The sequence below is a fragment of the Dipodomys merriami genome, unplaced genomic scaffold (genome assembly GCF_024711535.1).
Source record: "Dipodomys merriami isolate MVZ:Mamm:240054 unplaced genomic scaffold, mDipMer1.0.p SCAF_31, whole genome shotgun sequence".
NCBI lineage: Eukaryota > Metazoa > Chordata > Mammalia > Rodentia > Heteromyidae > Dipodomys > Dipodomys merriami.
Genome location: NW_027204604.1, coordinates 16,244,508 through 16,268,985, shown reverse-complemented (window position 1 = coordinate 16,268,985; position 24,478 = coordinate 16,244,508). Strand labels below are relative to the sequence as shown.

General features: G+C 40.8%; 1 protein-coding gene across 3 annotated transcripts in view; it reads right to left on the bottom strand.

The window, feature by feature from the left end:
• The window catches only part of Dennd1b (DENN domain containing 1B), a 171,563-nt gene that overhangs the window by 39,891 nt on the left and 107,194 nt on the right, over positions 1-24,478 (bottom strand). For all 3 annotated transcript variants that reach the window (XM_070041888.1, XM_070041889.1, XM_070041890.1), the window contains 2 exons: positions 14,867-14,992; positions 6,503-6,604 (listed from right to left, as the gene is read on the bottom strand). In XM_070041888.1, coding sequence (XP_069897989.1) covers positions 6,503-6,604; positions 14,867-14,992 — 228 coding nt within the window. The remainder of the gene's footprint in view (positions 1-6,502; positions 6,605-14,866; positions 14,993-24,478) is intronic.

The following is a 24,478-nucleotide window of genomic DNA, read 5'->3' as shown; positions in this document are numbered from 1 at the left end:
AGTAATAAGTATCTACAATAAAATAGGGGAAATGTCTCAATAAACAAAAGGAACTAGAAAAAGAAAAAGAAAAAGCCAAGACCAAAGTAATAGAAAGAAGGAATAAAGATCAGAGTAGAAATACATGAGTCTAGAAAAACTACAGAAAAGATCAATAAAATTCAGAATCACATTTTAGAAAAAATAGTAAGATTGACGACTCTTTAGCTAGACTAAGAAAAATGAGAGAAGACTCCAGTCAATAAAAATCAGACATGAAAGAGCCCTTTTAACTGGTGCCACCAAAATACAAAAGGAATATAAGAGCACTGTGCACAACAAATCACATAATATCCGAAAAGGCCAGTCATTAAAGGAAATTTAAGCAATAATTTAAAATCTGCCATTAATTCTTCTCACTTCCTACAAGTTGAAGAGAAGGAGAAAACTCCAAATTCATTTAAGAGGCCAGCAATAATCTCACACCAAAGCCAGAAGTTAATGCACACACATACATACATACATATATACATACATACACACATACACACACATATAAACATATATACACATGCATACACACAAACATACTTACATACACATATAAACATATATATACATATATACACCATATACAACACATAAATACATACATACTTACATATATACCCAGTAACTCTAATGAATAGAGAAGACAAAATACTAGTAAGCCAAATTCACAGCGTACTAAAAGTACCATCTGCTATGATCAAATAATCAAAGACACAAAGATGACTAAATATACAATAATCAATATATGTGACATACAAAGTAATGGAAGGACAAAGGCCACATGACAGAGGGAGAAAAAAGCAATAGACAAAATTCAACATGGTTTACGATGAAAACCTAATACAAATTAGGTAAAAAAACAATGCACCTTGACCCAAGAAAGACCATATATGTCAAACCCAGTTATTAACCATATTCAAAGGTAAATAGTTGAAAGCTTTTCTTCTAAAATCAAGAAGGAATATACCCTTAATACTTCTACTCAACATGATATAAAGAAAGTAGTCACCAAGGGTGGGGGGAGGAGGATTGGGTGAGGGGACGGGGCGGGGGAGGGGAGGATGGGAAGGGATGGGAAGGGGAAACAAATGAGGAGGCTATAATGCTTGATAAGAAATGTACTCATTATCTTACTCATGTAATTGTAACCCCTCTGTACAATATTTTCACAATAAAAAAAAGAAAGAAAAAAAAAAGAAAGTAGTCATCCAAATAGGAAAAAGTTAGGAATCAAATTGTCTGATCACCATCTTATCTATGCAACCCTATAAATTTTATTTAAAAAATTGACTAATAAACCAATTTAGTAATGTAGGGAGTACAAAGTGAATATACAAAATCTCATACTATTTTAATATGCTAACAATCTTTAAAAGTCAGTAAAAATTTCCAAGGTCTCAAGAAAACATTAATATGTCAGAGAATATAAGCAAACATGGTATAATAAGTCAAAAATTAGCCTTTCTTATAAAGATGGCCAATGATAAAATAAAGCAATAGGAAATAAATTAGTGGCTGGTATCACATATTTTAAAAATCAGCAAAATAAGTCCAACTAAAATCTCATTAAAAACATTAAATACTTAAGAAAAATTTAACCAGAGGTTGAAGATATATACATCTAAAAGTATAAAATACTTGTGAACAGATTGAAAAATAAATAAATAAATAAAAAGACATTCCATGTTCATGGATCTGAAGAACTAATATTATAAAAATTATCCATACAACCAAAGCATGTGCAGATTCCACACAATCCTCACCAAACTTCCAGTGACATTTTTCATGGAAATAGACAATCTTAAAATGTATATGGATCTAAAAATGCACCCCCAAGGTCAAAGCAATACTGAGCAAGAACAACAATGCTGGGGGCCTCAGACAGTAAACTCGGTCCTGGTCCTGAGCCAAAGAAGCCTATAATGGAATGAGCAGAGAAAACTAGCTTCAATATCACGTCCTGTGCTGGATGGGCGTAGTGTAAAATGAAGACAAGAGCCTAAATTGTGGCTGGAGTCTTTCTAAAGCTGCTAAGAAAGGACGGTGATGTCAGAGCTGAGGTCTGAAGGAACTATCTCTGGGATTCCTTCCAAATCCATTATCTGAAGAGGAATTCATCCAAATGGACGCCACTATCAGCCCCTGAGCTCCGTGTTTACTTCACAGTATCATGGAATGTTGGAGCCAAAAGGTATCTCCAGCTTGGTCATCTTTTAGTCTGACTCCTGACACAAAGGCAGAAACTGAGGCTCAAAGAGATTAAGAAGTTAACTGCCAAGGAAAACTCAGCTTAGTAGTGCCTAATCCAGAAGAGTTAAAAATTAACTCCAATAGTAGTCGTTTAAGGAATTCATACTTTAGTAAGGATGATGAAGCATGGCTGGGCGGTTGTGTGTACTTTGTCCAAGACTAGCTCCTCTGTGGACTCAGGAAGGGGAGATGATGATCAGAAGCTATCATCATGATGATGATCAGATTGTCATGAGGGAGTTTATAGGACCTGCTACTACCTAGGTGCATAATAAAATGCAATGATTTCAAAATTGCAATATATGTATGTATGTATATATATACATATATATATACATATATATATGTGTGTACATATGGCAGAGTGGAGTGGTGGGATTTTACACAGACTGTATATATATATACCTGACCAATAAAAGGATGTTAGAGGATAGATTGGTTCGTTAGCTTGAAATAATCTTATACAATGTCTATGTATACATATATGTGTGTGTATGTGTGCATATACATTTATATATAAACCATGGCATCATCCCTCATCAGCAAAAACCGCCATGATTTGACAGTTAAAACTTTTTAAATGAAACAAAAAAACGTACTCAATTTTAACAGAGAAAGTGTGAAGCCAGGAGCAGGTCGCCTCCCGGCGCAAGGTCTCTCTCTTGTGCTCCATCTCTGCAGAAAAGCCCATGGTCCCTCAAGCTTGGCTTTTTCTCTTCTTTTTTTTCCCCCCTTTTTACTTTCTTTGGGTTTTTTTTAAATTGCATGTACATATTTACTTAAACAGCTCTTTAGCTTTGCTTTCACATGAGGGTAGCACTGGACTATCCCTATCATACACCCTCTTCAGTGACACCCGCACCCTTATTCATGTTCAGATTTATAGCAGTTCATTCATTTCATCACTGTGCTACACATTTATGTCATGAGAATAACTCTTCATGTAAACACTTCCTGAGTGTGCTACAGCTGAATAGACTGGACGTGGCGTGGTTTAGGTTTCTTTGTGTTCATTCAATTTGTACACCTTCGTAAATTCATGAATTCCTAAGTTCTCACTGGTTCTGGCACTTTCCTGTCAACTGCTAAGTTCTCTGCTCCATTTCCTGCCAACTTCCTATCCTTCATTTCATGAATCTGGGATACCCTCCCTCCAGATTCTCCACGGCACTAGACACCTTGGTCCATCTCTTGTCTGTGAACCCTTTTAGGGGTCATTTCTATTTTAGATATATCTTCAGCTCATAAAATGTCTCTCCATTTCCATCTGAAGCTAACCCCATCTATTCCCTTTAACTTCGATTGTTTTATACTTCCTCAAGAGAAACTTACTTGCTACCTCTGACCACCAGGTGTACATTATTTAAAGTTGCTGCTCCTGAACATTTATAAAGTTTTTTCTCTTCTGTTCAACATCTTAAACATGGTTATGTTATATTTGATTTCTGATAATCCCAATATTTTAAGTCTTTGCTCATGTTCTCTGCCTACTACTCCAGTTCTTTCTCATTCTTGATTTGTTTCCCTGTATGTTGATGACTTTTAACAGGGAAATTCCTCCTTGGCCCCCGTGTTTTCTTGCAGTTCCCAGGGCTCGGGTGGAAAGGAGACATGTTATTTCTTGTTTACTTTTGCTTTACTCATCCCAGCTTTGTAGCATGTGCTCCTGCATTTTAAATTATTTCGGTAGACAGAGTATTTCTGGGTCCTACTCTACCCACATCATCAGAAAAGTTTGATTATTTCATTAGAACCAAATGCTGCTCTCCTGGGCCCAAGTCCTGTCCATTTGGAAGCAAAAACATCAGTAAGTCAAGGCACACTCCGAGCAGTATTAGACCTAAAGTGGATCATAAATCAATGCCTTGGAGCATCTTGGAGCATCCATCTGTGTCAATAAATACTTTCATTAACTGACTTTTTTTTAGAAGACAAAACTCTTTCTTTAAACCTTTCCAGCAGCATCTTCAAGTATCACTTTCCTAAGTAAGAGGTACGCATGTTAGCAAGGTCCTGGAAGACAGCAGATCTTCCCGATAAACCCACTCAAGCCGTACGGGGCTCTGACGGCATTGGCCATCTTCATTGTTACATTCAACGTCTCTAGGAAGTTGTATTTGTTTGTAGGTTTTAATGGAATTTGTCTAAGAATGAAGCAGACACTAAAATTTATTGAGCAAAGTACCAGGTGCCATGCTGAGTGTACATGTTAATTCACATGAACTTATATTACTGTCCTGTGAGCTTAGTAGTAACACGCCTAGCTTTTATTTTATAAAAACTAGACATATACTCATGAACATATAGCTATTGAGTAATAAATTCAAGATTTAAACCAATTCCACATGACTTCTTTTTTTTTTTTTTGTCGGTCATGGGGCTTGAACTCTGGGCCTGGGCGCTGTCCCTCAGCTCTTCAGCTCAAGGCAAGCGCTCTACCACTTGAGCTACAGCGCCACTTCCGGTTTTCTAGTGGTTTACTGGAGATAGGAGTCTCACGGTCTTTCCTGCCCGGGCTGGCTTTGAACCGCGATTCTCAGATCTCAGCCTCCTGAGTAGCTAGGATTACAGGCGTGAGCCACTGGCGCCCGGCTCCACATGACTTCTAAAGAATACTTTTCAATGCACCATGCAAGCAAAATCGACTCTATTAATTTTATCAAATGATAAGAATCTAATTACAGAAACTGACTATCAAAGGGAAATAGTGAGATATGCTACTCACCCATTCAATCCTTAACCTGTCTATCATTTGATCTTTACAACTTATTTTTGACAATGGAAGGTAGGATCTCTTCTGGATAACTAAAAAAGACCTGAGAGGTTCGAGTATTTAACTCAACGTGCATAGGTTGGATGACAATCTTGCAACTGTGCTGTTACACTGTCAAGTCAATGTTATAAATATTGCAGTATTTATAAGGGACTATGTTTTGATCCTACTTATAACCCAGCAAATTAATTCAATAACTGCTTTCAAGCCATCAAGAGACAGAGAACTTGAAAAGACTTGCTTCCTCCTAAGGAAACTCACAAGACATTTCTGATCCTAAAACACAGGCGCTCGAAGTCTGTATACAGGATAATTCTCTGCCACTCCTCAATGTGAAACTTCACAAATTGGAAGACAATAGTATTATCTCAAAGTATTTTCTAATATCAGATTCATTTAAGTTTAAAAATGTCTAATAAAGGTCATGGTATGTAACTCAGTAGTAGATCCTCTGTAAGGATCTGGGTTCAAGCCCCAGCAGTGCAAGAAAACTTCCTCAGAATAAAGATACTTTTACTAACTAGTATTTATTGATTTAACTTGAAGGTTATTTTAAGTTAAATGGTATTTTCTCCTCTTGATGGCCCAAAGAAATTATATGAGCAGCTACTTGAAAGCATTATCTATTTATACCCGAATCTGGAGGACTGTTTAAAATATATCGTAGGTCTGAACTAAATACTGATCTCACAAAGGTAATTTGATGCTTAAATTTGTCAAGAGGAATGAGAAAGGTATTCATAACATAATTTAAATTATGCAGACAAAAATTAAGATGGACCAACCTAAGAGATTTGCTATGATCACACCACATGAAAAAACAGGTACATGTGAAACTTCTGAAGTTGTATTTGGATGTCAATTTTTTTTTCCCTAAGGGCAATTATATTTTCTAGGTGAAAAATCAGGACACACAAGCCTATAATTTTCTTCTGAATTTTGAATTGATGAAAAGTCACACAAACTTTTATAAGTTGATAAAATATTCATTTTACAAATTCTTTGATTAAATTGTATTACCCTGGGACTGTCCTAGTTTTTCTGTTTATCATATCAATCCACCATACCAAAATAACTCCTTTTAAGATGCTAATCGTGTTGCTTCTTCTTCTGTAGACATACATCTCTGCTCAGTGAAACCTCGCCCTTAGAAAGTTTTCATGAAGAATTTTTAATGGGAATTTATCACATAATATCCTTGAGTTGCGATATCATAGTTAGCACAACATAGCACCCTTTCTGTTTATGTGTCAAGACTTGAAAAACAAAGGGAAATCTAGAATTTTCTAATGATTCTGGACAAATAAAAAAGACCAGAGAGAATTTCCTAAAATTTCTAGAAGAGATTCCCTCGCCTCACCCCCCCTCCCCCAGATTTGGATATAGTTTTGGAATGATTAAAAAAAAAAATCTGTTCTGTTAACCCAAAATCCAGAGAGCCACACTCACCTGCTTAAAGAGCTGAAGGTTGACGGCGGTTTCCAGGAACTGCTTCATCACACTCGAGCGGTGCTTCACAAAGCTCTCCTCACAGAAAGTGACGGGCTCGCCCTAACAGAGACAAAGAGTTCAGTCAGTCAAAGGCCAGTCAGAGAGAACCGGTCGCTCGAGGGAGGCGTGTGGAAAGCCACTGCGTGTGAGACACAGGACCAGCTAACAGATGGTAGATGCAATAACCAGATTTCAGGATGAACCTGGTATGTCTGCACTGAAAGTGCTCTACAAGAACATTCTAATCAAGCACCCCACGCACTCTTAAGACTGTTTAATTTCACCACTTCAGAGTAGAAGGTAAACCCCCTAAAAATACCTTGACATTTTTAGACTGAACTTTTGAGTTTCAACATAGGATGCATGCTTGGGAAAGCACAAGGGCAGTATTTGCCATTCACCTTTTTTAAATCATCATCTATTTGTTTCTAAATAGAGAAGTCTTCTATGCCTTCTCTTCATGACTGCCATACAATCCTGATCAGAGCTGCTCTGGGGTAAGTCCCACCAGGCATCTGCTTCCAGTTAGCGTGTGTGCTAAGTCAAGCAAGCGTCATTCGGTAGCGCTAACAGGTGTTGCCCCTCCAATCAACTACAGAGTCCTCTTGTCTACATGTTCCTGGGTGAGCAGCACAGAAAGCCACCACTTCCCAGCTGATGCCTACCACCTGCGACCCCCTTCATCAGCGCACTCAACACCGACCGACCAAGACTGTACTTTATGATCAAAAAGAAAACACGCCTACCATCATGACCTCAATCTACTCATGGAGATGAACGCCCTCGCAGTAAAAAGGAAGCCAGGAGCCTGTTCACCTAATGGAACCTGGAAGGGATATTATGACTCAACTACAAGGCAGATGTGAGGCTTTGATTACAGGTATCTGTAATGCAACATCCCGACAATAAGCTTATAGGCGAATAAAATGAGACCATGAGATAAGATAATGAGACTAACAATCTGTGAAGTTGGGCTGCTGTTTTATGATGCTCTAGAACTGCACTGTCCCATAAATCAGCCACTAGTCATGTAGAAATATTAGGGTAAATAGATTGAGTAAAATAAATTAAGTCCACTTCCTATGAACTCTTTTGCACACAAGGAACACATACACAGTTAGCGGCTGTGGTATTGAGCAGCTCAGAAACCAAACATATTCTCTGGCACAAAAAGTCTTCTTGGATAAAACTTTTACTTAAAGAAATGCAGACAAATTACTACAGAAGACACTGCGATGCTCCCATCCCCTTTCATTAGCCAACAAGGCACCACACACACACACACACACACACACACCACACACACACACACACACACACACACACACCACACACACACACACACACACACCACACACACACACACACCACACACACAAAATGCGTCATATATCTTACACTGACTGTTGGTGCTCTGTACCAGGATTATTTATTTCAATTACACACTCTAAAGCCAGGCTCCAGTAGGTCACACCTGTAATCTGAGCTACTCAGGAGGCTGAGATCTGAGGATTCTGGTTCAAGCCAACCTGAGTAGGAAAGATGGCAATACTCTTATCTGCAAAAAACTACCATAAAAGTCAGAAGTAGAGTTGTCCCTCAAGTGGTAGAGCAACTAGCCTTGAGCACAAGAACCTCAGGGATAGCACCCAGGTCCCTGAGTTTATGCCCCAGGACCAGCTCCCCCCTCCCCCCCAACAAAAAATTACATAGTTATGCCAGGCACTGGTGGCTCACACCTCTCATCCTAGCTATTCAGGAGGCTGAGATCTGAGGATCGCGGTTCAAAGCCAGCCCAGGCAGGAAAGACCATGAGACTCCCATCTCCAGAAAACTGGAAGTGTAGCTCAAGTGGTAGAGTGCTCGCCTTGAGCTGAAGAGCTGAGGGACAGTGCCCAGGCCAGGGTTCAAGCACCATGACTGGCAAAAATTAAAATAAAATTACATAGTTCAAATATTATAGCGAGTTAGACTGATATATTTTGAATGATCAAAAAGCACTGCATCACTAGTGCCCTCGAACTTAAAATCTAGTAGAAGGAAAAAAGCAACAGTCAATCCTGTTAAAGACAAAGGTCTATTGTCTTTCTATGTATCCCCAGCATCATATTATTACAACAGGAGCCCAGTAAATAAATGTTTAATCCATCAACAAGCAAGCAAGCAGGCAGGCAAGCAAGCAAACAAGCCCTTTTTCAATAGGGCACAAAAATTTTCAGAAATACAGTTCAAACAAAAATAATTGCTTTGGTGCTTGAATTAGTTAATAGTAAATGTTAATTAGACAAAGAGATCCCATTGTGATATTTCCATATGACATACAATGATCAAATACACTCTACTGCTTTCCTAGCATCCTTCCTATTGTTTTAAAACATCATTATGGTCCTCCTTGTTCTATTTGTGTGTGTGTGTGTGTGTGTGTGTGTGTGTGTGTGTGTGTGTGTGTGTGTTGATCATATATACCTACCCTCCATCTCTCCTTTCATTGACATTCTCCTCTCCAAAACAGTTCCTTCACTTGACACCTGTGCCATCCAAAAAATGAATGCTCTAAGGGAAGTTTCATCTGCATCACTACAATTACTAAATGATCAAGATGAGGTGTAATTTTAGTTTACATGTAATAGGTTTCCCCTAAAACACACAAGGCTATTTAGGTGAGCTAAATGTTATTGACATTGAAGAAAAATACTGTTCAATTCAAATAGAACCCTCTACCTGCAACTGAAAGGTTTAGACTTCCTACCACATACACACACATCTTTGTTTTTTTTTTTTTTTTGGTGGAGGTAATGGAGGGTAAAGTGCTGGAGAATTTCAAGGCAAGGAGACGGGCAAAGATACTAAAATCAACTTAATCTTTCTCAAGAGTTGCGCATGATCTAACACAAAAACTCCATCCTTATGCATCTTTGCGTCAATGCTATCCATCCTTCACCAGGCGGGAAGTAAAGCGCTGGATTCTTGTGCATCCATTTCTGAGGATTTAAAGCATGGTAAATCTTCCAACTAACTTTTCATATTCTGACCAAACACAGTTGGTTTACTAAGAATCTCTAACAATAACAGAATCCAGACACGCATTGTAATTTTCTTCTAGGGAAATGAAAAATAGTGCTGCTTGTCAGGGCTCTCTGGTTCTATGTGTTTGTGCATCAGTACACTGAAAGTTCTGGTGCTGATATTCTCGGGGGGCCTGAATTCACTGCCATCCTAGGGCGCCCGGTCTGAAGCAGTTGACACATGGCTCCTAAGCAAGCACTTTCAAATCCAAGTTGACCTGAATGACTGGAGAAAAAAAATTCTGCCTACGCTCTTAACCAGGGTTGAGATGATTTTTTTTTTAAGTTCCTGTAGCTAACTATACTGCACACCATTTTGGAGTTGAGAGGGAAGGGGGGATTAGGAATCAACAAGACTGTCACCTGATCTGAAGCAGGGCTGCTCAAAGTGTTACCCAGGTACACAGGCAGGACTCCTCCAGTAAAGCCAAGCCTGGCATTGTGTGCGCCATCCCTTGCCCTTTTTACTACAATGCTCTCCAGAGACCCCGTGGTATCCGCCAGAGGCTCTGCAATTTTCCATACTGTAACAGACTAAATGTGGACGCAGTTATCAGCAGCACAACCCAGTTATCTTGTATGCACCAGCTAGTAAAAAAATAAAATAAAATATAAAACAATTCCATGCTCTAAGCAGACAGTTGAGAAATAGTTTACTTTTAGCCAGGCACAGTGACTCACACCTGTTATCTAGTCTGAAGTCAGAAACTTCACAATAAGGAAATATTTAAAACACAGATTCGAAGGAAATATTTAAAACATAGATTTGATCTTATGCTGTAGGGAGGAGGTGCATGAGTTAGGAAGAGCTCAGACCGGAAAAAAAAAAAAAAGTAAGGTACCAAAAAAGTGATACTTGACAAAAATGTGAAATATAATCCCAAATCATTATCTACTCAGTGTACACTCAAACAGTTCCATAATGCACTACTGTCACCAATATATAAGGAATATAAACAAATGAAGCAAAAATGTCTGCATACTGAGAGCTTTCAAAGTTAAAGTCTCTGAAAGGCTGTCAGGTTTCTCTTGGGAATATTCAAATTGGTGCAGGCTCTCGCAGGAAATAACATAAGTGATTTTCAGGATACACAGCATGGTTCTTTCAAGAATGCTATTTTTATGGAAGGTATAGCAAGTTTATGCTCAGTTTATTAACTATGAAAAAAAAAAACTTTCTTCTCCTGCAGACACTTCAGCACAGGAAAAAAAAAACCCTTCTATGCAAATTATAAACTAGAATTATTAACAGCAAATACTCCCTTTGTACACATTATACTCATTTATTCCAAAGTTAATAGATCTTGAAAAAAATATATACAGCTACTTCCTCATTCCCCATTTTCCTTTGAGCCAGTAACCTGAGACGGTTTAACAGAAATGGCTTTTCTAAATCAGACATAGAACCTTCTAGCATTTTGGTTAAATTCGAACACTCAGAACATATGACTAGATGATAAATTACTTGTGTACATATTATTTAAAAAATTCACTTCCTTTCCTATAACCCAAGGAAATAAGAAAAATAATTCCTAGTGACAACCATCGCCAGTCATCGAACAACCGACACTTCCCTGCCCAGGAGGCTCAGGTCACAGGCCCCGCTGCGTGGACAGCGTCCACATTCTAGCTGCAGCAATTAGGTGAAATTTTATCCCTGTTAATTAAAAGAACAGAAAGCGACTCCAGAATCACACAAGATGTTCCGCAGCACAGGCCCCCCCTCCACGCAGAAGCCTGGATGGTAATGAAGGGAGCCCACAAGGCTGGAGCAGGCAGGGATAGAGCTGAGCGGGAGGAGAGGAGGAGACGGCTCCACTCCGATGTTGAACACTCACACCGTTACAGATGCATCAAATGGAGCCACTGGAGCCTGAGCTTCGTTGCCAAGTACAACTTTCCTTACTGATCGAGGTTTACAGAAGAATAGAGCCCCAAAAGAGTTCAAAAGACAACCCTTTCATCAATTTGTCAAACCAAAGCCCCTATTACATACCAATCATCATTCTCTAAGTCATTTATTTTTAATTAGCCAAGCTCAAGGCAGCCTCGGGAAGGTTGAGAAGAGGGCAGGGCAGGCTAGCACTTCAGGAGGAAAGGCGAGTTACCCCCGGGCCCCTCACAGGACTATCGGGGACACACATATTTAGAGCACTCAGTAAAGCTTTTCCCTCCCCATCCCTTAAGAAGCCGGACAGTCAGAAGTTTAGCTTTTACCTTTAATCACTGGAGACCCAAATAACATACAAATGTCTAACTAAAGGTCCCTTACTAATATTGAATGTAATCATTTAAAAGGATCCTATTTGTAACGATGATTTTCTTTTTGGAGATGAAATATGTATTATTATGTGAATATACTAAGGGGATGGTTCCTATCATGTTTACTGCTTGCAAATTTTATTTAGATTCGTTTTGTTCGGTGTGCGCCAGTTCGGGGGCCTGAAGTCAAGGCCTCAAGCCCTCCCGGCATTCTTCACTCAACCACTTCAGCCACACCTCCACTTCTGCCTCTTTTCTGGTTAATTGGAGATATGAGTCTTGGAAATCTTTGTGCTGGCTTTGAACCATGATCCTCAGATCTCAGCCTCCTGAGAAGTGATGATTACAGATGTAAGCTACCAGCACTCGGCTAACTCTCAAAGCAGAGCTGATGGCTATAGCTTGGAACCTGACCTTCTCACAAGGGCCCCTGGGTTAGGAGCCAGGGGGAGCTACTGGGAGGGGGGAGCTACTGGTAGGTGGCTGAGCCTTGGGGGGGGCCCAAGCGAGGTCCTCCAGTCCCAGGCGGCATGTCCGGCAAGGGGACTGAAGCACCAGGTCCTCACTTTTTCTGGCTCATTTTGCAAGCTGGTTGCTCTACCAGATACTTCTCCAACCAATTTCTTGCCACAGGCCCAAAGAAATGGGGCCAAATAGCAATGGCCTGGGACCCCAAAACTGTGAGCCCAAATAAACCTGGACCTTTTAATAACTCAACTAACTTGACTTTCTAAATACTTTCACATACTGCTTCCTAAGTTAATTATGTTGTTATAGTAATGAAAGGCAGATGAACACACTAACATAAAACATTTATGATATATGTATACATATATGTATATACATATATATATGCAGAGACCCCAATGTTTAAGCTGATTATACAATTTCATGCATTGCATGTTGTATATGTATATATATGCATACATATGAATATATATACACATACATACATAGAGATATAGATTGAGCTCAGGCCTCACACTGGCTCAAGCTGCAACTCAGATAATGGTGCTCTAGGACTTCAATCATGCCCCCGAGTGTGCTTTTTTTTTTTTTTACTAGTTATTTTGAAGATTGAGTAGAGTCTCTCCAGAATGGCCTTGAACTCTGATTCTCCAGATCCCAGCCTCCTGAATAGCTAAGATTATAAGTGTCAACCACAGCACCTGGCTTTTTAATTTTCTGTTTTAGGTGCTGTTAAATAATTTGAGCAGGAATATATACTGTATGGATAGTTCATTTCTAATCTTCAGAAGGACTGGACCTTGAGATTAAGAAGAATTTCTGTCCTATGTAGATATGTGCTACAGAACTTACTCAGAGCTGTGAATTCTAAAAGGCTTTAAACACGCACACACATGTCAAACAGATGAGCTGTGCGGTGGTGTGGACAAGCCCTCAAGTCGTGGTAGTTTAGGAAATAGTGCGTGGTCTTCCTATTACTGTATGGCTACTGTATGGGTCCAGGGACCCTACTCCCCTCTTCCTCTCATTTGTTATGTCCTGGCCACGAGGGGAGGGACTTCCCTCTTGTTCACAGTCCCTCAGGAAGTGCTGCCACAACACAACCCCAAAAACAACCCGGCCGGCCGCCCACGGACTGAAACCTCCCAAAGTGGGAGCCAACATAAACCTTTCTTCATTGTAAATTGACGTCCTCGGGCATTGTGCCACACTAACAGAAAGCTGATTAACACAATCTGTTAACTGAACACACATATTTATCTCTAAACAGCCACAGACACAACCGTGCATTTAAGCACCCTTTCTACTATCTCCATTACCCTTCGAAACCATGAGAACCACTAAGTGGGCACCACTAATTCAAAAGGCCATTTAGAAAGCCTAACAGATTCATGTTTGCTTCATGCTTCATGGTTTACAATAAGATTTACACATTGACTCTTGTTTTAAAATAAGATTAAAAAAAATTTAGACTTAGGGGTTACAAGTAGCTCATCAATGATTAAGTAGCAATGTTATCATTTCTCTTATTACTGATTCACTGTTTTTATCCTTTGAAACTTAGTCATCTGGTCATAATGTTTTTTTCTTTTATAAAACCAGCCTGTCAGACTTTAATCAGTAATACAGAGAGAAACAAACAGATTTGTCTGATGCTTTCTTGGACCACCTTAAAACTTGGCTATCATTTTATACAACAATCAATTTCAGAGTATTAAATGGCAAAATGAGCTAAGGCATACTAAATAGATAAGCCCATTTTGGAAAAGTCTTATGAATTAGGCAGACAATGTATTTCCAAACATCACAAAATTAAGTTCTAACTTTTTTTTTAACTTTCACTTGGTACCTGTCATATCTAATCTCATTAATTAAATTATACACAGGTCTGCTGGATTGCTTAATGATCTTAACAGAATCAGGTAAATGCTTTAAGATGCTTGAACACAATTCATTAATTAGGAAGCAAATGTTCCATTTTTAGAATTGCAATAGGATGATGTGCAAAAGAATGTGAGAAACATTAACTAAAGCTTACCAAAACGACTAGCAACAAAAAGTCAGGAAATAGAAGCTATCAGGCACCAGTGGCTCATGCCTGTAATCCTATCTATTCAGAAGTCTGAGGTCTGAGGATCGCCGTTCAAAGCCAGCCCTGGCAGGAAAGTCCGTGAGATACTTATATCTCCAACTAACTAGCAAAAAGTCAGAAGATGAGCTGTGCCTCAAATATGGTAAAAGGCTTTAAACATGCATGCAAGAGCTAAGGACAGCGCCCAGGCCTTGAGTCTTGAGTTCAGGCCCAAGTACCAGCACACCAAAAAACTAAAAAACAATCAAAAAAAGAAAAGACTGACAGACAGACATGGGAGAGGTAGGCAAATGTTTTACAGCATATTATACTGGATTTTAAGACAGTCCTGATACTTTTTTAAGGTGTGTTGTTACAATGAGATGTCCTCATTCTGCCCTGTTCCAAGCAGGCATTTGAAAAACCTACTAAAATGATGATAAAGAAAATGCTTACGGGTTTGTATCTCAGCGCATCTCTGTAGGATCCAAACAAAGCCGCCTGAGCCCTGAGGAAGGCCCTGGCCACACCGTCCCCCGTAGCTGTGGACTGCTTCTTCAGTTTATTTTTCAAGGCCGAGACCTGCGTGTCAGAGAGGAACGGTTAAATTAACACCTCAGAAATTGGTACAGCGAGGTACGAACCCAATCAGCAGGCAAACCAGAGAGCCTGCAGGTCAGCCAAAAAAATGTCTCCTCCCGCCCAATAGCTTATCTGTGCAACTGTGCAGGCACCTGCTGCTCTGTTAATTGAAAGGAAGGCAGGATGGATAGCAATGGGCTGATGCAAATTGGTTTATGCTCTTTTTTTTTCTTTCCCAAGGCCTCTTGACATAAATAAGCTTTAATTACTTTACAGTAAACTGCTTACAAGCCACTTTTCCACACATTTTTAGGATTACATGTGTGTCTGCTTGTTTGGAGATAAACCTGGTTGGATATGGCTCCTTTCTGCGAGGTGAGGTCATTTGTTACGCGTCTTCCCGGTTTGCTCACAATTGCATTGTTCTGTGGGAGGCCTCATTTGCATATATGATTTTCCAGGTATTTACTAAATAGTGTTTGTCATTAGAAAGAGCAGAGAGGTGATAAAGTTATTGAGACCGTTCCATGAGTGAAGAACTTACATTATGCAAATGTTATACACGGTCTCATATAATCTTCACAAAGGTATCTTAAGAAAAACACCTGTGTTCTCATTTTATTTTATTTTATTTTATTTTATTTGTGAATATACTGTACAGAGGGGTTACAATTACATGGGCAGGATAATGTGTACATTTCTTACCAAGCATTGCAGCCTCCTCCTTTGGTTTACCCTTCACATCCCTTCCCAGCCTCCCCCGTGTTCTCATTTTTGAATGAAAAACTAGGAGCATAACCTATGAATTAATCTGCTTGGACGGTGTAGCTACTAAGAGGCAAAGCTGTGATATGAATCTGCCAGATTTGTGTTCAATGCTGTCGCCTTGTAAACCCATAATCAGAATAATAAGCTTTTAAATAGAAACAATAATTTACCTATGCATTTACATAATCATGAGACAGTTTCAGCTGTAATCATGTATCATGACTAGTCCATCCTTTACTTGTTTCGTTGTGGAGGGAGAGGGGTAGTTCAGTAGCTTAACACAGAGCCTGGGTGCTGTCCCTGAACTTTTTGGCTCAAGGTTAGTGCTCTACCACTTGAGCCACAGCTTCACTTCTCGCTCTTTCTGGTAGTTAATTGGAAATAAGAGTCTCATGACCTTTCCTGCGAGGGCAGGCTTTGAACCACAATGCTCAGATCTCAGCCTCCTGAGTAGCTAAGATTATAGCTGTGAGCCAGTGGTGTCTAGTCCACCTTTTAATTTTAAATGCTATGTCTTTTGGAGAATTATACTTTCTACACACAGCCTTTAATCTTTTTTGTTTTGTTTTGTCAGTAGTGGGACTTGAACTCTGGGCCTGGGCGCCGTCCCTCAGCTCTTCAGCTCAAGGTGAGTGCTCCACCACTTGAGCTACAGCACCACTTCCGGTTTTCTGGTGGTTTATTGGAGATAGGAGTCTGACGGACTTTCCTACACGGGCTGGCTTTGGATGGAGATCCTCAGATCTCAGCCTCCTGAGTAGCTAGGATTACAGGTGTAAGCCATTGCCCCCCCCCCACAGCCTTTAATCTTAATCTTCTTCTTCTCCAGTACCAGGTCTTGAACTCAGAGCTGCTCCTTAGCTCTGTCACTCACAGCTGGTGACCACTGGTAGACCACTGGAGCCACAACTCCACTTCTGGTTTTGGCTGTTCATTGACAGTAAGAGTCTCATAGACTTTGCTCCTCAGGCTGGCTTTAAATCATGATCCTCAGAACCGAGCCTCCTCAATAGCTTTGATTACAGGCACCAGCCACTGATACTGTTCTTTACAAACAACCTTTGCTTAGATTTAATTTTTAAATGAGCCCAGACTTGTGGTATAAGCACAGCTTTTTTTTTTTTTAAAGAAGAGCAGACAGTATACAGACCCATGCATCCAATCTATTCCAACAAGCCCCATCTCACAAGACAGAAAACTCGAGTCTATACAGACACTGACATTCTCCTATCAAAATGTTTCTTATCAAAACTTCAAAAAGACAAGAGGCTGAGTAATCACTCTGTTCCCTTAAGGAAGAAAAACGTAAACACTGATGAGACAAATTCTAATTGCATGGCTCCTTTCATGGAGCGTACTCTTATCCGTACGAAACTACCAGATAATAAAATAATGCCATTTGTCCTTTCCACAAATATTGCAAAAGGGAATATTTTCACTTCTTCCTGCAAGCGGTCCTGACTGCTCTTGTAGATGATTATTGTAATTGAAGTGTCAACCTAATTAACAACTAAACTTTGAATAATGCTAATGAGAAATGAACACAGCATCAGAGGAAGGGCCAGCTCTACAGGTGATAAACCTTCACAGTGGTGACATTTCCCAGCGTAAAGTCACAACCACTGTGATCTGATCAAAGAGAAAGACCCCCATTGGGTCCAATTATAAGTAGAGTTTTGAAAAAAATTATTGAGTTATCATATTCATAATCTATGCAGAAAGGCTTTCCAGTATAGGTCTCCTCCCATTGCTGTGAAGTTAGCAATTTAGATCCGTGCTCCATAGGTTCGGATAAAAGTTGAGTCTAACTCATTTAGCCCACAAAGTGCATAAAGAATTCACTTACGAGGAGCTTTTGTTATTAAAAATCTAGCCTCCATAAATGCAGGCTTTTAGGAAATCCACCTATTTCAAACAATGCAGTTGAAGGATGCAAAAAATAAACCTTCCGACTCGATGTCCTTTATTTTGGCTTAAAATAATAACTTTTTTCCTAAAGTTTCAAATGCCTTTAAAGAAAAGACCAAGAGAGACATACATGTGTATACATATACATACACATATATATATATAATACACACATTTATACATACATAGCTAGGTAACTTACCCTTCATTATTGATCCATTCCAAAGGATTATGATAGAAGAAATATGTTCCCAGTATTTTAAATTTTGTAAAAGCAAATCATTGAGGGCTTTACCTTTCGCTTTATAAAATGCACGAATAATTTTAAAGGCACATTTTAAAATTTTTGCAAAGGGACGGCTCAGATTTCACTGCCTGCGTGGCCCTGGTGACTCGCCCTCCCTCCATCCGTCAAGCACTCGCTATGTGTTCAGAGCTCGCCATGGCAGTGCCACTCAGGGACCAAGGCAGCCAGGCCGCTCCTCAGCCTTCACCCCACCAAACCCCCAACTGCACAGGAGCTGCTTGACCTGCCCAGGACCGGGCACCACACTGCACCGCCCTTCCCAACCAAAGGGCAAGTAGGCCAGAGCCTGGCCTTCCCATCCCCAAGCCAGTCCCTGGGACACTGTCTCCCCTCCACCCGCATGCGCAGAAGGCAAAGGGAAGGCCATGGGAACTGCCTGTTAGCCATCCACAGGCCGGCCAGGGCACAGAGCAAGTGCAAGGTGACACCTTCCAACTCAGATTTGCTCCACGTGAGCAACGTTGTATTTAGAAGACACAGCATAGAAGTATTGGTGAATAATTTTCATACTTAATACATCTTGAAATACTACTGAGCATAGGATTAAGTGAAATATATTGTTAAAAATGATCTTAACTGTTTCTTTTAACTTTTCGGATGAGACTACCAGGGAACTTGATGTTAAAAACACACGGCCCGCTGCTTTTCTACTGCATACTGTTTTTCACAAACATATTCTCTCATTTTCATACGAATACCTGAGACTAGAAATCGCCCAGTAGGAAATAGGGTTTCAGTTTGGTCTTTTGGTTTTGTTTTTGTTTGGACTCTTTTCTACATGATTCCAGCTTTTACAAACTACATCAAAAAGAGGTTTTCCTTGGTCTAGTCTAGAAGGTTCCAGCTGTCAGTAGGTCTGAGGTCACCCCTGTTTCCCAGAGACAGAAGGACAGAAGTAACTGTCTCTACATGTGAAAATGAAGGCTCACAAATAGTCTGTGTGAATGAAATTGCTTCTGTAAGTCTGCTTTCGACCTAAGGATATTAATCTGACAGGAGATGCTGGTGTCAGCCCATGCTGTGTTCCTGGAGTAAATTCTCACCGGTTCCAGGGCCCTTTCCAGTGTTAATTAGCTTTTAGCAGTTTTTATCTATAAAATCACGGTGTCTCTTCTGCACTTTTTTTCTCAGGACCTGGTCTGAGAAACAGCATTTCCTGCTTTCATTCAAAACTACATTGTGTTAGGGAAAAAATGTGCATCCTCCCACGAAATTCTAAAGGATCTCAACCACACACAACTCTGAATTCATATGAGCGTTTAGTTCCTTAGTCCTACAGTTATTACGACGCATCCTACTGTACTGAAACAGTGCCATCATTTTCTCTTTTTATTTGTAAGAAAAGTAAACCAGCTACACCTCTAATGTCTAAATATTACCTCAGAACTGGTCTGCTTTATTGTTTTTTAGAGGCTTTTGTCTGTGAATAAGTTTTTGTCTAATTGGGTACATATGGTGCCAAAAATGTTAAAACGGTGAAAAGAAAGTGCAGAAAAAACATTTCATCCTCGCTCCTATCAAATGTTTAAATTCCTTTCCTGCAATGAGAACGGGGCCTCTGCAGCCCTGATCCAAGGAATTAGAAGCCGGATTTTAACACACAGGGAGTTTACTGCAGCCTGAATAATATTACCACTAATCCTCCACTTTTACCCTCTTTACACTGAAGCTCCGATGAATAAAAATGGGGCATTACAAAAGTAAACAGAGAAAACAGGGATAAATTAAAGAGTGCAAGCCACGTGCATGCAGTCTGAGTAATGAGGTAATTATGCCAACGGGAAGACTCAGAGGTGGGTTGTTTATCAGAGGGGCAACACATTCTCTTTCTCGACTTCTAGAAGCATCTTTATGCTGAAAACAAACAACGGCTATGCCTTGACATTCAAATTATTTTTCAGGACCACAAACAGAAACATTATGCTGCAAGAGAAACCCAGTGTTCACAAGTAACACTGAGGCAGCCCGGGCCACGCTCACTAAGGGAAAAGCACGTCACTTCGCGAGGCTCATCTGGAGACGCCGCATCGTCTGCCGTGGGAATTTATCCTTTCTTTCTCATAGTCAACTTTTTTAAAGAAACAAAATGAACACTTATCTACTACTACAACGTATTTTCTCACAAGACTCTATTTGAGGCCTAACATACTGCCTAAATTATCTATCAAACCCTACCCAGGATGGCACCATCTACTACCATTTCCCCTTCAGGGGGAGTTTCTAATATGAAGAAGTCCAACAGCGTTCTCATCTCCACCTGCTGTAACGTGGGGTCCCCGGAGGTGGCCACGTCCAAGGCCGTTCCGGTTGGCGGTGTCCCCCGCGGTCTGGGAGCGGGTGTCTGAGGGGGGCCTCCCCGAGCAGCCTGGCCCGCGGGCTTGCAGGGGCTGTGGGAAGCTGGCGCTTCCCCTTTGCTCTCCTCTCACCAGCTCCCACGCCTCCACCACCCGTCCACACCTGCCGCAGGCCCGAGCAAGGGCGTCATCCAACTTGGGCTGGAAACTTGGGAAGTGCAGGCAAAGGTAAACCTTTCTTCCTCGCCAGCTGTGTGCCTCCAGCGTTTTGTCACAGTAACAAGAAACATGCCACTCCAGCACAAGGTCAGGGCTGGGCCTGTCCAGCTGTTCTCAGAGGGACATGCGGGTGCTTTTCACCCGCTTCCACCCCCCCCCCCCGGGGCTGCCAGCTCTCTCTCTCTCTCTCTTACACACTTCAAATCTCTCTGCTTTTCTCTGAACTTTTAACCTTACCAGGGTAGAGTAATGATTGCTCTCAGCTTGACCACTGCTTCTGTTTTTTGTCTGTTTGAACTCAGGGCCTCGTACTTGCTCAGCTGGTGCTCTACCACTTGAGTCCTACCTCCAGTCCAAGTTTTTGCTAGTTATTTTGGAGGTGGAGTCTCTCAGGCTTTTCTGCCCAGGTAGACCTGAAACGTGATCCTCCAGATTTCAGCTTCCTGAGGAGCCACAATTACAGAGCTACCAGAGCCCAGCCTGCTTCCCTGCATAAACCTACTCAGCTTCAGGACCCAGGATATGTTTTTTTAACTCGCAGTGGTTGCATTATTGCTGTGCTGAAGATGCCGTCACTGAATTTCCAGTAAAATATCAAAATGGCTCTTACCTCAGCTACAGGTCTCACGTGATCACAGTGGCCTATCTCTGCCCTTGGGTGTGAATAAGGCTAGTTCTTTACCAAAGCTAAGGGCCGTCTCTTCAGTCCTGAATTAGCCACCCTCATTCCCATAACAGAATCCCTTACATTCTGGTTTTTTCCCATCTCCTCGCTAAGATCACCTTTGCTGCAAGACTTCCTGACGCCCTGAGCTTAGATGGGGCCAGACAAAGCCGACCTGAGCGCGTGCACTGGTGAGAACGCAATCTCAGCGCTGCTCAGAGATACTCACCCTGGCTTCCGGGGAGCAGAGATGACCAGGACGGGCAGTCTGCGTGTGACCCCCGCCCCGCAGCCTTCCACCCCACCCCGCAACTCCCTGGCTCTGCAGGGTGACCCGGACAAGGACGGCCACCGGGAAGCGGGAGGGGATGCATATGTGAGGGTGGCCGTCGCTACCTGAACAACTCTCCTCTTAATTACTGTCTAATACGGAAGGAAACGAGTGTCTGAGCATGGAGTTTAGGTCCACCTGTTACAGCAGCTAAGCCCGTACCCTGTTTGTTTGAGGAAGCCAAGGAAGCGCGAGTGATTTGGGAGCACTCATACAGACCCGCTGCTGGCGGGGGCACTGGCCCCGTGCCCCTGCGGTGCCCCTGCAGTCCGCCTCCGGTGCGGCTCTCGGCATCAGGCTCGTGCCAGGCCGTGAGCGAAACCTGCCCACACTCAGGGCTGCTCGGCCTTCTGCTAGACAAGGCTGTGCCCGGGCCCCGGGGCATCGCCCCCACCCTACACCAGCCTGCTTCCCTCCCCCCCCACATCCAAACCACGGCTCCCTCCTCACCACACCCTCCGTGCCTCGCTCCTCTCCTGGAAACACCTGCCACACTGGTGATTCTGGCCAGCGTTTGTTAACCAAGGTGCCATGGAGAGCACCTCGTCCCTCACGGATACTCCCAGCTCTTAGCTCAGGATGGGCACACCGAGGTGCTGGGCAAATACTTGAATAAATGAATGACTGAATGAGTGAACTAATGACAAAGTTAATCCTCTGTCCCAGAGACAGTTTTATATCTACTCCTCTAGTTTAAGTAGAGTGTCTGTGATGGACACAGGGAACAGAATTCATCTCAAAGTTCATCAGGATCCATGTGTGTTACACACACACACACACACACACACACACACACACACACACACACACACACACACACATTAATCCTTGAACATGAAGAAGTCAAGAATTTAAAGGACTAGAATAAGTTGGAAATAATTTTATAAGCCAAAAATCAAGACTTGCCTTTTTAAAAAAAGTTGAGCAGTAAGAGAGAAGCATGCTATTTAGATAACATAGGAATGGGAAGAAGAAGGGTTGGTAATTTGTGTGAAATAAAAAGCCATGAGCAGCCAAGGACTTTGTGAGCACTTAATAATCACTAAAAGTAGCAAATAGTAAATCAACTTTAGAAATGTCGAGCATAAAGGGACGGAGCTACTCACTCAAGCCTGGTCGGCATTGTGGGGGTTTCTCTGATTCTGTTGAGAAAATAATAGCAGATTGCTGAAATGTGTGGAAGCACACTAAATGGTTTGGGTTTTGTTTGGTTTGAGTTTTGGTTTAAATTCTTTATTTGAAGTACCAAGAAAACAGCAGGGAAATAATCACATCTATATTTTACCTAGAACTCAAAACGCACCTTTGCAAATAACCCCGTCAAAGACTGGCGAGGTCACACAAACTCTTATCAGTGTGCAGAAGACAGCTTCTCAACACCAGACTGCTTCTCCAGACACAAGCAGGAAAGAGACATCGTATTTATAGTTTAAAAAAAAAAGAAGTTTACTTTAAATGTGCTTCCAGTGCTTTTCCTTGCATTATTATGAAAATATGCTTACAGAATATTCTAAAAGGTTACTACAAAAGGGGACTTTGTCATTTACTGGGCGCCTACTGTTTACACAGCACTGCACTAGGGCGGGCCTGCGCAGCCAGACCCCAGTCCTGACTCCTGGGGGCCGGGTCCATAACTGCATCTCAACAGGGGCCAAGTGAAAGCGACTGGCATCTCCTCCAGTCAACTCTGTGAGCTAAATAATAACACAATCTCCAAACTATGCCCCACGCTAGGTAAAACTGTATTCTCTTCCCAACATGACACCCCCCGCCCCGAAATCTGTTAAGGACTTCACTTACTATTAAATATGATAAGGATTGAGCTCGAGCTGTGTCCAATCTGGAACTAATAAAAAAATACTCTTGGGAGCTTTTCCTTCCTTTATAACATTTATTATGACATTTAACATGTTAAACCTTCGTGTTAAATTAGAGGAAATAGTCAATGAATGAAATGTACTTATTGACAATTGGCATGGTCATAAGGGTTTATATACTCTAATATTGTTTTGAAAGTTGGCCTTTAAACGTAGTGAAATGACCCATTCTTTTTCAAGTTTATTTCCAAGTCAATAAACTTGCTTAAACTTAGATAGCAAAAAATCTTATCGAAAGTCAAAATTTTAGGAGTGTTTTCTTAATCACTTCAAGTGATTCAGAATAACGTGTAGCTCTTTTTTTCTCCTCACACTAAAACAGTCTACACTTCTTCTATTTAGTATTTCAAAACTACACTATAATATGTAAGATGTATTAGATATGACCACTTGATAATAGCATCTTTCTAATGTTTAATGATTAAAAATTCTTTACACCAAATACCACCATCCTGTCATGGATGGTGAATTTGTAACACCTTCTGAATATACACACTCACATTAAGAAACAGAAATTATTTACTTATACATAATAAAATGCATTATATGTAAGATAAAAATAAAAATTTAAAAACGGTGCTGAAAATCTTAATTTACATCAAACAGATCGTTTCACAAGACCAGAATGCTGAATAAGATTCTGTATTAAATTTTAAAGAAGTTAACTCGTTACATTGTCTAGTATCTGGGGCGGAGATGGGAAGATCATTCTGACACACTAAAGCTTTAAATACATCATGAACAGTCAACATTCAACCCTTACACATCCACACCTCATACAGGGAGAACCCATTTTGTCTACTTTAGACTGTGTTACTTGTTAAACACTACTGAATTAGAATTGCTTAAAGTCCATTAAGCAATGTGGGTCAAATTCACCTTTCAGGTGTCATTTGTATCCTGCTTCTGAATATAGGAGTTAGTTTATCACTATTTACCTTGATATTCTTAGGAGAATGCCCTTCCTAAATCTTATTCGACTTTTAATTATTAATAGCTTAATTTTCCAGTAAGTCAGTCTCATCTTATTTATTTTTGAAATATTAACAATTCCCAAAGGACTTCTTAAAAAAATGTTAATGATAAAAACTGAAAGGAGCAGTTAAGACTTAAAATGA